Raw genomic sequence first — 14,387 nt, forward strand, 5'->3', positions numbered from 1 at the left:
TGAGACCTGTTAGTTCAAGTTTTACTATTGGTATCAATCATCAGTAATCATAGCGCCAACCCTGGTATACCCCAGAAATGCTTCTCTCCTTTCTCTGAATTCATGGAAACTCATCTCACCTCCAAGCCTTTGGCAGTACTTGAAATTCTCATCTCTCTCCTCTGCCTAGTAGACTTCCATTCATTCTTCAAAACCTGGCCCTAGAGTTATGGTATTGGTGGATGTGCATCTACCCTTTGTTTGCATACCTCTACCAACAGGAAATTCACTACCACAGAGGGGGTTATCTGACTGTTGTCTTAGTTGGCTCAGGTTGCTATAACAGGATACCATAGCTAGGGCGGGGGACTTAAACATCAAACATTTATTTTCCACAGTCCCGGAGGCTGGGAATCTGAGGGCACTTTATTTCCCACAGTCCCGGAGGCTGGGAATCTGAGGTCTGGGTGCCAGCATGGATGGATTCTTGGTGACAGCTCTCTTCCTGGTTTGTATGGCAGGTTTCTTGCTATATCCTCACATGGTGGAGAGGGCTCTGTCCTTTTCCTCCTCTTCTAAGGGCATCAATCCCATCGTGGAGGCTCCAACCCCATGACCTCATCCAAACCCAGTTACCTCCCAAAGGCCCTAGCTCCAAGTATCATCACATTGGGGGTTAAGGCTTCAACATGGGAATTCTAAAGGGGGACACACGAGCATTCCAGCCATAGCAGACTGATTTAGTCCTCTTCCCTGGGCCCTCCACTGTTTTCCAATGTCATTCCCATCTTAGCATCCACCATATTGTATCTGTCACCTTGTCTGTCTCCTTGAAGCTGGGAATCTTGCCTTGCTCATTTCTGTCTCCAGTACCTTAGCAATGGCCTGGCCTGGGAAAAGTATTCATCAATGTTTGTTGAGTGACTGATTGACCAAATAAGAGACTGAATGAAAGAGATATGGTGAGCAAATCCTGTCACTTTTCTTCATTCCCTACTGCTTAGAGCCATCACAATATTTACAGGAGTTGATGACATTCCTTATCAACTTTTGACTGTGAAGACTTCAGCAATGTCACCTTCCCCACCTGAACTCAGAGGATGGGACCAGCCACCCTCTCCATGAGTTTTGTGCTCACAGACGCTCATGGCAGCATTGGCTATGGGGAATTGTAACTGGGGCTATTCTCTGAGAATAAAAATATTTGACAGCCATATGACTTTCAAGGACTCTGGCCTATTTCTTCATGCAGGGACTATTTATGGAGCGGGTCCTGTCTGCGGTATCGGGGGAAGGAAGGGCTTGAAACCACAATGCCAGGGATCTGTGTCATGGACTAAGGGGGCGGGGATGGTGGGAATTACAAGGTGCTGAAGACCCATCCACAGTCCCTCCTTGGGGCTATAATTGCCTTGCCACCACCCAGTCACCTCAGTGTCACCAGTGACTACTGCTTCACAGGCTGGCTCTGGCACCTCCTGGACATGTTCCTAGAGAAGTCACCAAAGCCTTCTTGAATTTTGCTGTATTTTTATTTTCTTCCTCCGCAGCTACATTGCAGAAATACCAATTTCCTGTCCTTCATGCACTTTGCCTTCCTGTCTCCCCTCTCAGTTCCTGTAATGACGTCCCCCTGCGAGGTGTGAGGGCAAGTGCACTCATCTCACTGAGACCTACAAGCCCACACCTGGGAGAAGGAGCGGTTTGCTCGGAGTACTAGAGCAGAGTGAATTCTCTCTGGATCTGTCCTCTGGATGCCACATGCCTCTCCGTGAACTCCTGCTGGGGTAGTACCACTAGGGGGCACTAGACCAGGGGTGCGGATGGAAGGCAGTCTACAAGAGGAATTCACCTCCCACATTATTCCCGGCTGGTTTCCCTGTCATTAGACTTGAATTTGGAGTAAAGTCTCTCGTGAACCTCTATCCCCACCTTCTCTGGTTTACAGGGACTACGTCATTCCTAAGCGGAGGTCAGAGTGGCGTTGCCCAAGAGAAGCAGCTGGAAGCCCCCTGGGGAAAAATCAGGGTTGATGAGACCTACAGTAGGCTCCGGGCTCCCGCTGGTAATTACTGTACTTCTGAGACGTCAGTGTGATGTCACACTGGCCCTGATCTTCCACTCGGGATCATACACCCTGGGCACTCTCTCCTCCCACTAATCTTCATGGACATCGGAAGACAACAAATTAGTCCCTGCCTTATGGCCAAGACCGCCTGACCAGTCCCCTCTCCTCCCACACTCTGTGTTGCACATGTAATTTCATGCAATTGCATGGATTAATCACAATGAATACCATTTGTAGGTTTTCAAAGCGCTTTCCCAGCTGTGATCTGCTCTGAACGACTCTGTAGGACCAGGCTGGAGATGATCTCCTGACACTTAGCATCCTTGACTCTCTTTCTTTTCTCTCTCTTGTTCTCTCTCTCTTTCTTCCTTCCTTCCTTTCCTCCCTCTCTCCTCCTTCTTTCCTGTCTTTCCTTCCTCTTTCTTCTCTTTCCCTTTCTAGCCTTTCAGTGATTCAACAAGCTTATACACTGTGCTTTGTTCACTGCGTTCCACACCTCTCTTTGCTACTTCCTGTATCACAGGGCCAGAATGGGGGAGGGAGAACATTTTCTGGCTCTCTTGCAACTATGGTTCTCAGTAAGATTCACGGTCTGCCAACAATGTACACTCAGGAGAGGTTTGCAGGGTGGAAGGAAAACAGAGTCTGCCTATTTGGGACTGAGCCAAAGGATGGACAAGCTGGGTCAATGGGGGTCTTTGCTGAGGCTGGACATTTGTCAAGGTGGCCTCATCACTGGTGTGAACAGCTAGGAAGTGACAATCCAACCCAAGGTCCCTGAGCCAGAATCCAAGCCCCAGGCAGGTTTGACCTCAAGTCCCACTACCTCCCTTCATCATCAAGCTACTTTCTTTTGAGGGCCCTGCAGCCCAGACTGCTATGCACATAAGGGATGTGGGGCTGCCTCCACTGCAGCTTGGGGGGAGTCCAGGTCACTGCTTTCCCTACAGCTCACCCTCATGGTCAGTCCAGGATGTAAGCCTCTCCTCCATACAAACGTGCACCCTGAAGCCAGGGGCCAGGCTCCCTGTGCCTCCAGCCTGGTATCAAACTGTTCTGGAAACAAAAAGTGATTAAGATGATCATTTTCAGGCAGAGCAGGAATTTGGACCCGGTGTCAGCAGAGACATAGAGACTCACAATTTCACAAGGAAGGATTTCGCCTCCGTAGACTCTTAGCCCTTCTCCACCCCTTTCTCACTCCCCCAAGGGAGGAGGAGAGATTATGTGAAGGGTCATTTTGGGATGCACAAACTAGCGTTACAGAGTTGAGTTCTGCCTGGGCAGGCACGGGACCCCTGGTCTTGCAAGATCTTGGTCTTATCTGGTCTTCCAAGCTCTCGGTCTTATCGGGTCTTCTGAGCTCTTGGTCGTATATGAGCAGCTTGGGTTGGATGTAGGAGGTGAATCCTTCTCTCTCTGGGGTCTTGGAGCAGGAAGCCCCTTTTGACTCTCACAAATGCAAGCTTTTATCAGCAATGCAGGTGATATGTTGGCCCTTATCTGCCACCTCCTTGTTTTATTTTTTATTTGTTAAAATCCCATATGGGTAAGATGGGGCTGTGATGGGTTGAACTGTGTTCCCTGCCTCCGTGTCCCATTCATATGTTGAAGTCCTAACTCCCATGACCTCAGAATGTGACTTCATATGAGTAGGGTCACTGCAGCTGTAATTGGTTAAGATGAGCTCCTACTAGGTGCGGTGGGCCCCTAAGCCAGTAAGACTGGTGTTCTTATGTAAAGGGGACTTTAAAACACAGACGTGCACCTGGGGAAACACCATGTGGAGTCTGAAATTATCCTGCCCCTGCCGAGGGACTGCCCTAAGCTAGCAGAGAGGACTGGAACAGATCCACCCCTGGCACCTCTGAGGGGTCATGTTTCTGCCCACCAAGACCTTGACCTCAGATTTTCAGCCTCCAACAAGAGACAATACATTTCTGTTGTTTGAGCCTCTCAACAACCTGTGGGACTTGTTACAGCAGCCCTGGGAAACTGAGACGGGGGCTATTTCTTGGAGTTAGGGACTCCCAGACTTGAGTCATTAGGGGATTTAAGATCCCCACGACCCCCCACTCCCCACCCCCATCCCTGGCATTTTGCTGCAGCAGAAACTTCTCTTCCCTGCAGTCTTCTGAAAAGAACCACACTATAAACCTCCCTAGGACAGCCAGAAATTAAACCTCACTCCTGCACTCTGTCCTTAAACTCTTGGAACCCCCTCTAAATAATGACACTGCTGTTGCTTCTTCAGGCTTAGAAACAGCCCTGCCCCCCGCCCCCGATATGCCTGGGTGGCTGTCCCCCACTTCCTTCTCAGCTGCTCCAATCCTTGCATCTGAGACATCAGAAACAACACATGCCCACTCTGTTAATGTCCAAGGGTCCTGTTGCTCCCTCCAGGCATGAAGGAAACAGTCTGTACAAGGGGACAGGAAACAGTTTGGACAAGGGGACAAGGGAGTGTTGCTATTGCTGGCCATTGACGTTTTGGGGAAGACTCATCTCATTTACCCACAAATATGTTAGCGACAAAGGATCAATTCTTTGAAGCAGTTATGGAGTGCTCTAAAACACATCAATTAATAGGAAATTCGAGGAAGAGTAAGGCCAACAGATCAGGACATGACTGCCATTGAAAAGATAGTCTGCCTTCGGCTCAGGTCATGATCCCAAGGGTCCTGGGATCAAGTCCCACATCAGGCTCCTTGCTTAGTGGGGAGCCTGCTTCTCCCTCTGCTTGGGCATACGCTCTCTCTCTGACAAATAAATGAATAAAATCTAAAGAAAGAAAGAAAAAAAAGAAGAAAGGAAGGAGAAAAGATAGTTTGTTTCTCATCATTCCTAAGAAAATCGGGCATGCCATGCCATGGGGGCCCACATGAGGAAATGTGGGATCAACCACAAAGCTGAGGGAGAAGGGTACCAACACGGGCAGGGGTCTTTCTGTTGGTTGCTGTGGGAAGGAATGGGTGAAGCAGGGAAAGCAGGTTTAGGACTGGCTGATAGAAATAATTTTAAGGGGTCTGGGGCACAGGGGCTGACCCTAGTTGTCTAGTGCCTGGACTTAGGGTGACTGGGGAAGGTGGATTGTGGCCCTGATGTGAAGAAGTCAGGCATCAGAATTCAGGGAAAAAAAAGGACATGGTTAATAAAATGAGAAAACGAATTCCCTCTGCTGGGGTAGCTGCTCTGTTACCTGTTGCTTAAGATTCAGGTCAGTTTTCTGATGCCCAAGTGAGTTACACATTTCACAGCCAGCTGTGAAAAGTCTAAACTGTGCAGGCTCTTCATGGCCTCCTGCTCTCATGTGCCCCCAAATGTTCTGTTGACCCCACTCACACTGAAAGACCCAGGAAGCCCCCCTGCCCGGTCCTTTTATTTTCACCCAATCCCATCCCTGCCCTGTCCCAGCACTGACCCTGTGGGTTTGCTCTCTGTCCTTCCCTCGGCCCTGGCTACACCTTAGAACCACCACAGACCTTAAAAACTCCCCCACCCAGCACTCTCCCCTGCAAAATAAATCACTTCTGTGGGTGGGGCTCTGCCCCAGTACTTTTTACAGTTCTCATGTGACATAATAACAGCCACCCTAGACCCTGTCCTTCAGGTCACCTGGCACAATGGGTGGCCTATGACAGGTCTACAAAAATCAAAGGATCAGTTTCCCGAAATTCAGATGTCAAGGGCTAAAGAATCAGCGTACTTCGAACAAGGGCCCTTAGGTACACCCAGGCCAGAAATGCAGGCTTTTCCGACTGTTGACTCTTTGTTCATCTTTGCAGGAGTGGAGCTCCCCAGATGGAAAAGACCCATGGGCCCATCTGTGCAGGAAACTCTTCCATTTCCACTTGTCTCTTCCAGATGTGTTAACTGCCGCAGCTCTCCCCCTCTTTCCCTGCTTGGTCTCAGACATCTAGCTGGGTTACTGTGCTATTCCCCCAACCCCACTCTAGGTCAGCTCAGGACTTGCTTTGCCCTCTAGGATGGGAGCAAATGTGACACAGGCTTGAGGGGCTGGGCTTTCTATGCTTCTGTTGCTATTGTGGCCTTGTGAGGCCATACGGGCCTGGCCACCTGCAAGATGAGCCATTAGAGCAGGGCTGAGCTGCCCAGCCAAGGCCAAACATGTACCAGCCGGAAGCAGACAACCCTCAGACGTGAGCACAGCCAACACTACCAGAGCGGCACAGCTGACCCCACCTGACCTCAGTCTTAGGAGCAAGAATTGCCTACAAAAGCTTAACTCATAGATCTGTGAGCGTACTAGATGTCCCTGCTTATGCATTAAAGTCATATGGTTATTCATTATGGAAGCCTTATTGTCCCAATAGAAAAAGGAGATAACCCTACCCCTTCCCTTTGCTGCTTTAAATCCCCATCTCCTTGAGCTGTGTGCCCTCAGCCCTAACCTATACTCAATCCCCTTGCCCATGCTTCCCTAAGATGGTCTTTCTTCCTTCAACTTCATTTTACTCCAGGTATGGTCTCTCTCTGCTTTAGCTGCTGACCAAGAATACCCCACAGCTCAGAAGAGAATTACAGTGCCTGTTTGAGAAGACAAAATGCAGTCTGAAGGATCAGAAAGGACAGCAGACACAGGGGGAGCAGAAAAGCTTATCGGAGAGCACTGGATTTTGTGTAAACAGCAGAACTGGAATGTTATTACTAAGATATTAATGCATTTATTTAACTATGTTTATATTTCATTATAAACACAGCCGACAAACTTGCTCTCAGAGAATATAGACAATGAGATCCACGATTAAACTCTTTAAGTAGCAAGGCAGGGGTGCCTGGGTGGCTCAGTGGGTTAAAGCCTCTGCCTTCGGCTCAAGTTGTGATCCCAGGGTCCTGGGATCAAGCCGTGCATTGGGCTCTCTGCTCAGTGGGGAGTCTGCTTCTCCCTCTCTCCCCCTGCAACACCCCCTGTAATCTTCCTCTTTCATTCTCTCAAATAAATACATAAAATCTTGAAAAAAAACCCAACCCTCTTTAAATAGCAACATGTAGCATCTGTTCTGTACTTTTTTGTAATGCAATTAAGAAAAGGTCAAGGGGAATCTGATGTTTTTTATGGAGACTATAGTTAGTAATGCTGTATTACATTTTTGAAACTTGCCAAGAAGGTAAATCTTAAGTGTTCTCACCATACGCAATGTGAAAAGGTACCTGTGTGAGGTGGTAGATAGCTAATTAATGTGATTGAGGTAATCATTTCAAAATATAGACATACATACATTAAATCATTATGTTGTACACCTTTAAAATATCACATTGTGCAACCTAGAATATACAATTTTTTTTAATTTGTTAAACACACCTCAAAAGAGCCCACAGTAAAAAAGGCGAAAATGACTAAGAAAGAAAAAAGCAGATGAATGGCTCCTGAGATAAATCAGGAAAAGGAGGACCATGGCCACAGTCTCTTAGGGGAGAAGACTTGTGTTCTATGGAGAATTCCATGCTCCAAAATTTCCCTTCTGCACTGCCTGAAAAGGCACTCAGTAAATGTTAAAGATGGAGACGGTGAATGAGTCATTCACTCTTCAGTGTGAAATAGTGTTTCAGTGCCGTGTCCTAACACTGAGAAGAGATGTCCCAGTGAAATAGGAACTTAATAAGATTAAGGAAGCTGGGTCCACAGACCCTTGGGGAGTATGTGGGATGCTGCAAAGCCAGAGGTGGGATCGGGACACCACGAAAGTCACGTGGGAAGGGTGGAGGATGGGGCTTTCAGAGAGTTGAGGGGAGGTCTGGAAGGAAAGTGGAAAGGGGCTGAGTGGAGAGGTAAGAATAAGTGTGGAAGGGGAGTAGGGAGGGATGGATGGAGATCCAGGGCTCAAGAATGAGGAAACACAAAGGATGGCTGCCTGCCTGTGTCCTCGTGTGCACTGGCTGCAGGAGCACAGGGGCCAGGGGTTGGGAGGATCAGGCATGAACTGGGGAGTCACGTGGGCCTGGGGCTCATTTCTTTGTAGATGATATGGCTGAATTATTCCTATTTAATTGTGTTCTCACCTTCATTTTGCTTCTGGAAGATATTCAGGGCCCTGAAAGGTCTTTACCCAAAGGTCTCTGTCAATTGTTAGGACAGGACCCTGAGTCCAAACCCCTGACTTCCAGGATATCCCTGTTATCTGTCCTGCATAACCCAGCCAGGGCCCCTTGTTACCACCACTCACCTGTTTCTGAACACCTTTTATGCCCTGATGCCATGCTGGCAGCTGACCCTTCACTGTTTTGTCTTATCCCTGCAAGGCCCTACTGCTTCTTGTTTACTGCTGTGAAGACCCAAACTCAGAAGGGTGAAGTGACTTGCCCAAAGACACATGGACAGTTGGGGGGTCAGCTGAGCATCACATCTGGGGATCTTGACATATATATGCTAATGAGGGCCTTGATTTGCATCCTCAACTTTACTCAGGTTCCCTGGCATCTTAAGGTCACCACTGACCATTCATTCTGAAGCACAGGAATTGCAACTCCCTGCCCCAAAGCACCCAGGCTGGTTTAGTCTTCTGGCAGGAGATTTGAGCCCAAATTCCACCACTCCCAATCCACCTCCCAGTATCAAGGAGCTTACACAGTGCGGTAAGATTCCCCATGATACACTGGGCACACATATGGTGTCCTAGAGGGGCTTCTAGAAGGAGTCACAGCCTGTACCTGCTGGGGTCAGGGAGGGAGGCTCAGAGGAGGGTGTAGAAGAGGCTGCAGACTCACCCCTGCATGAGGCAGCAGTACCCCTAGGAAACTTCCCAGCTGTTCACTCCATCCCATCCTCCAGAAAGCCCTTGGGGATGAGGCCCCCACAGCAATGTCACTGAATTTAGTGTTCAAGGCTGCTGTGACAGTTGGCTGCAAGGTCGCCATAGGCTGTCAGATCAGCTGAGACGTGCATTGTTGGGTCGTGCCCTAGACCTGTGGTCCTGACTGTGATGGGCATCACAGCCCTGGGAGTGAGCCAAACACAGAGGCCCAGACTCACTGAAGCAAGGCAGGGAACGGATTTTGATTCTTCCTAAGTTCACCAAAGAGATTCCAATGAGATCAAAATTGGGCATGGAGTCTTGCTTCTCAAAGTGTGAATCAGGGCCTATATGCACATGAAGGCTTGAGGAGCCAGGAGGAGGGAAGGCTTCGTGGGTTATTGATTCCTGATTCCTGGCTTGCCAGGCAGACAGGATGCCCTTTGATCCCCATGATAATCTGGAAAGTGGACACCATTTTGCTTCACAGATAACACTGAGGCTCAGAGAGGGAAGTGACTTTTCTGAAGCCATGGATCCACAGGTGGGGGAAATTTCCTGCCCTACATCTCATCCCCACTTCTGCCCTCATCATCCTCCCACCAGGACATGAGATCTTCCAATACACTGGGCTTAACTCACTGTGCAGGACACAGACCAGAAATTACACAGATGTTTCTCCACCAGAATTAAACAAAAAAGGCTTTCTAGTCAGCCCTCAAATCCAACTCCCTAGGACCTCAGTCCCAGAGCCTCAAATTTCCCACTGGAAGAGTCTCTGTAAAGCATACGTAACAGGCTTACCGTGTTCATCCAGCAATATGTTGTCTGGCTTGATGTCTCTGGAAGAGAAAACAAATAGGCTGACAATGTGATTTCTATTGATGAGCACACGACAAACATGATGCTTGGAGACAAATGCCTGACAACATCAGAGTGCCTGTCTCTCCCTCAGCATGAGGCCCAGACAGGGAGCTGGGAAGTAATTAGGATAACAGAGGGCTTGTATTCTCCCTTCTTGTTTTGCACAATTGCAGGTCGACTGTGTGAATATTTTCTTCCTCAATATTCTTTCTATTTTTTTAGATTTAATTTTATTTTTTTCAGTGTTCCAAGATTCATTGTTTATGCACCACATCCAGTGCTCCATACAATACGTGCCCTCCTTAATACCCACCACCAGAGTCACCCATCCCCCCACCCCCTTCCCTTCCAAAACCCTTAGTTTGTTTCTCAGAGTCCACAGTCTCTTATGCTTTCATCCCCCCCTCCGATTTCCCCCAATTCAGTTTTCCTTTCCTTCTCCTAATGTCCTCCATGTTATTCCTTATGCTCCACAAGTAAGTGAAACCATATAATAATTGACTTTCTCTGCTTGACTTATTTCACTAAGCATGATCTCCTCCAGTCCCGCCCATGCTGATACAAAAGTTGGGTATTCATCCTATCTGGAGGTGCAATATTCCCTTGTATATGTGGACCATATCTTCTTGATCCATTCATCCATTGAAGGACATCTTGGCTATTTCCATAGTTTGGCGATTGTAGCCATTGCTGCTATGAACATTGGGGTACAGATGGTCCTTCTTTTCACTACATCTGTATCTTAGGGGTAAACAGCCAGTAGTGCAATTGCTGGGTCATAGGGTAGCTCTATTTTTAATTTCTTAAGGAATCTCCACACTGCTTTCTAAAGTGGCTGCACCAATTTGCATTGCCACCAACAGTGTGAGAGGATTCCCCTTTCCCCACATCCTCTCCAGCAATTGTTGTTTACTGTCTCATTAATTTTGGCCATTCTAACTGGTGTAAGGTTTTGATTTGAATCTCAATGTGGTTTTGATTTGAATCTCCCTGATGGTTAATAATGATAAACATTTTTCATGTATCTATTAGCCATTTGTATGTCTTCTTTGGTGAAGTATCTGTTCATGTCTTCTGCCCATTTTTTGACATGATTATCTGTTTTGTGTGTGTTGAGTGTGAGGAGTTCTTTATAGATCTTGGATATCAGCCCTTTGTCTGTAGTGTCATTTGCAAATATCTTCTCCCATTCTGTGGGTTGTCTCTTTGTTTTGCTGGCTGTTTTCTTTGCTGTGCAGAAGCTTTTGATCTTGATGAAGTCCCCAAAGTTCATTTTCCCTTTTGTTTCCTTTGTCTTTGGAGACATGTCTTGAAAGAAGTTGCTGTGGCTGATGTTGAAGAGATTACTGCCTATGTTCTCCTCTAGGATTTTGATAGATTTCTGCCTCACGTTGAGGTCTTTTATCCATTTCACATTTATCTTTGCGTGTGGTGTAAGAGAATGGTCAAGCTTCATTCTTCCATACATAGCTGTCCAATTTTCCCAGCACCATTTATTGAAGAGACTGTCTTTTTCCACTGGATTTTTTTTTCCTGCTTTGTTGAAGATTATTTGCCATAGAGTTGCGGGTCCATATCTGGACTCTCTACTCTGTCCCACCATCTATCTGTCTCATAGAAATTTAGAGACAATCTGTAGAAACAAGGACTTCACAGGCAACATGATGCCAATAAAAACTAATCTTTCAATAATCACTCTCAATGTGAATGGCCTAAATGCTCCCATAAAATGATACAAGGTTGCAGACTGTATAAAAAGACAGGACCTGTCCATATGCTGTCTACAAGAGACACAATTGGAACCTGAAGATATATCCAGACTGAAAGTGAAGGGATGGAGAACTATCTTCCCTGTCAATGAGCTTCAAAAGAAAGTTGGGGTAGCGATTCTTATATGAGATAAATTAGATTTTAAGCTAAAGACTGTAGTCAGAGATACAGAAGGACACTATATCATTCTTAAAGGGTCTATCCACCAAGAAGATAAAACAATTTAAGTATTTAGGTCCCCAATATGGGAGTAGCCAACTACATAAGCCTACCATTAATCAAAATATAGTCATATTGAAATGAATACATTAATTGTAAAAGATCTTAACACACCAATCTCAGTAATAGACAGATCATCCAAGCAGAAAATCAATAAACAACAGCTTTGAATGACACATTGGACCAGATGGACCTCATAGATATATGTACAGAACATTCCACCCTAAAACAACAGAATATTCATTCTTCTCGAATGCCCATGGGACTTTCTCCAGAATAGACCACATACTGGGTCACAAATCAGGGCTCAACTGATACCAAAAGACTGAGATTATTTCCTGCATATTCTCAGACCATAATGCTTTGACTCAACCGCAAGAAAAAGTTTGGAAGGAATTCAAACACTTGGAAGCTAAAGATCCCCCCGCTCAAGAGTGTTTGGATCAACCAAGAAATCAAAGAAGAACTTAAATAATTAATGGAAACCAATGAGAATGAAGACACATTGGTCCAAAACCTATGGGATACAGCAAAGGCGGTCCTAAGGGGAAATACATAGCCATCCGAGCCTCACTAAAAAAAATGGGAAAATCAGGCGCCTGGGTGGCTCAGTGGGTTAAGCCGCTGCCTTCGGCTCAGGTCATGATCTCAGGGTCCTGGGATCGAGTCCCGCATCGGGCTCTCTAATCAGCGGGGAGCCTGCTTCCTCCTCTCTCTCTCTCTCTGCCTGCCTCTCTGCCTACTTGTGATCTCTCTCTGTCAAATATATATAAATAAAATCTTAAAAAAAAATGGAAAAATCCCAAATACACCAGCTCTCTTTACACCTTAAAGAACTAGAAAATTGACAACGAATTAAGCCAACCCCACACATAAGAAGGGAAATAATCAAGAGTAGAGCAGAGATCAATGAGATGGAAATTAGAGATATACTAGAACATATCAATGAAACTAGAAGCTGGTTCTTTGAAAGAATCAATAAGATCGATAAAACACTGGCCAAATTAATCCAAAAGAAAAGAGAAAGGAACTAAATTAATAAAATTGTGAATGAAAAGGGAGAGATCATGACTAACAACAAGGAAATAGAAACAATCATCAGAAATTATTATCAACAGCTATATGCCAATAAGTTAAGCAACCTAGAAGAAATGGATGCATTTCTGGAAACCTATAAACTTCCAAGCCTGAAACAGGAAGAAATTGACAATATGAATAGACCAATATCTAGTAATGATATTGAAGCAGTGATTAAAAACCTTCCAAAAAAAAAAAAAAAAAAAAAAAGAGCCCAGGACCTGATAGATTCCCTGGGGAATTCTACCAAACAGTCAAAGAAGAAATAACACTTATTCTCCTGAAACTGTTTCAAAAAATAGAAACAGAAGGAAAACTTCCAGATTCTTTCTATGAAGCCAGCATTACCCTGATCCCCAAACCAGGCAAATACCCCATCAAAAAGAATTTCGGACCAATACTCCTGATGAATATGAATGTCAAGATTCTCAACAAGATCCTAGCTAATAGGATCCAACAGAGGAGAAGGAAGTTGGGGTAAATCGGAAGGGGAGGTGAATCATGAGAGACTATGGACTCTGAAAAACAATCTGAGTGGTTTGAAGTGGCGGGGGTGGGTGGGCGGTTAGGGTACCAGGTGGTGGGTATTATAGAGGGCACAGATTCCATGGAGCACTGGGTGTGGTGAAAAAATAATGAATACTATTATGCTGAAAATAAATAAATTAATTTAAAAAAAAAGGATTATCCACCATGACCACGTGGGATTTATCCATGGGATGCAAGGTGGCTCAACATTCGCAAATCAATCAATGTCATAGCACGAGTCAATGAGAGAAGAGAGAAGAAACACATGGTCCTCTCAATTGATGCAGAAAAAGCATCTAATAAAATCTTCCTGAATATTCTTTTTTTTATCTTTTTTTTTAAAGTTTATTTACTTAAATAATCTCTACACTTATCATGGGGCTGAAACTCATGACCCTGAGATCAAGAGTTGGATGCTCTTCTTTTTATTTATTTATTTTTTTAAATTTAGTTTTATTTTTTCATTGTTTCAAGAGTCATTGTTTATTTATTTTTTTTTTATTTTCAGCATAACAGTATTCCTTGTTTTTGCACCATACCCAGTGCTCCATGCAATCCGTGCCCTCTCTAATACCCACCACCTGGTACCCCCAACCTCCCACCCCTGTGGAGAAAGGGGAACCCTCTTATACTGTTGGTGGGAATGCAAGTTGGTGTAGCCACTTTGGAGAACAGTGTGGAGATTCCTCAAGGAATTAAAAATAGAGCATCCCTATAACCCTGCAGTTGCACTACTGGGTACTTACCCCAAAGGTACATTTGTAGTGAAAAGAAGGGCCATCTGTACCCCAGTGTTTATAGCAGCAATGGCCACAGTCACCAAACTGTGGAAAGAACCAAGATGCCCTTCAACGGATGAATGGATAAGGAAGATGTGGTCCATATACACTATGGAGTATTATGCCTCCATCAGAAAGGATGAATACCCAACTTTTGTAGCAACATGGACGGGACTGAAAGAGATTATACACTGTTCCACTGGTCTATGTGTCTGTTTTTATGCCAGTAAGAGACTATGGACTCTGAAAAACAATCTGAAGAGTTTGAAGTGGCGGGGGGGTGGGAGGTTGGGGTACCAGGTGGTGGGTATTATAGAGGGCACAGATTGCATGGAGCACTGGGTGTGGTGA

General features: G+C 45.7%; 1 protein-coding gene across 2 annotated transcripts in view; it reads right to left on the reverse strand.

Moving 5' to 3' along the window:
* The window catches only part of STK32B (serine/threonine kinase 32B), a 408,749-nt gene that overhangs the window by 69,789 nt on the left and 324,573 nt on the right, over positions 1–14,387 (reverse strand). For both annotated transcript variants that reach the window (XM_032333810.1, XM_032333812.1), the window contains one exon: positions 9,604–9,641. In XM_032333810.1, the coding sequence (XP_032189701.1) occupies positions 9,604–9,641 (38 nt within the window). The remainder of the gene's footprint in view (positions 1–9,603; positions 9,642–14,387) is intronic.

Source organism: Mustela erminea, chromosome 2, assembly GCF_009829155.1.
Source record: "Mustela erminea isolate mMusErm1 chromosome 2, mMusErm1.Pri, whole genome shotgun sequence".
Lineage (NCBI taxonomy): Eukaryota > Metazoa > Chordata > Mammalia > Carnivora > Mustelidae > Mustela > Mustela erminea.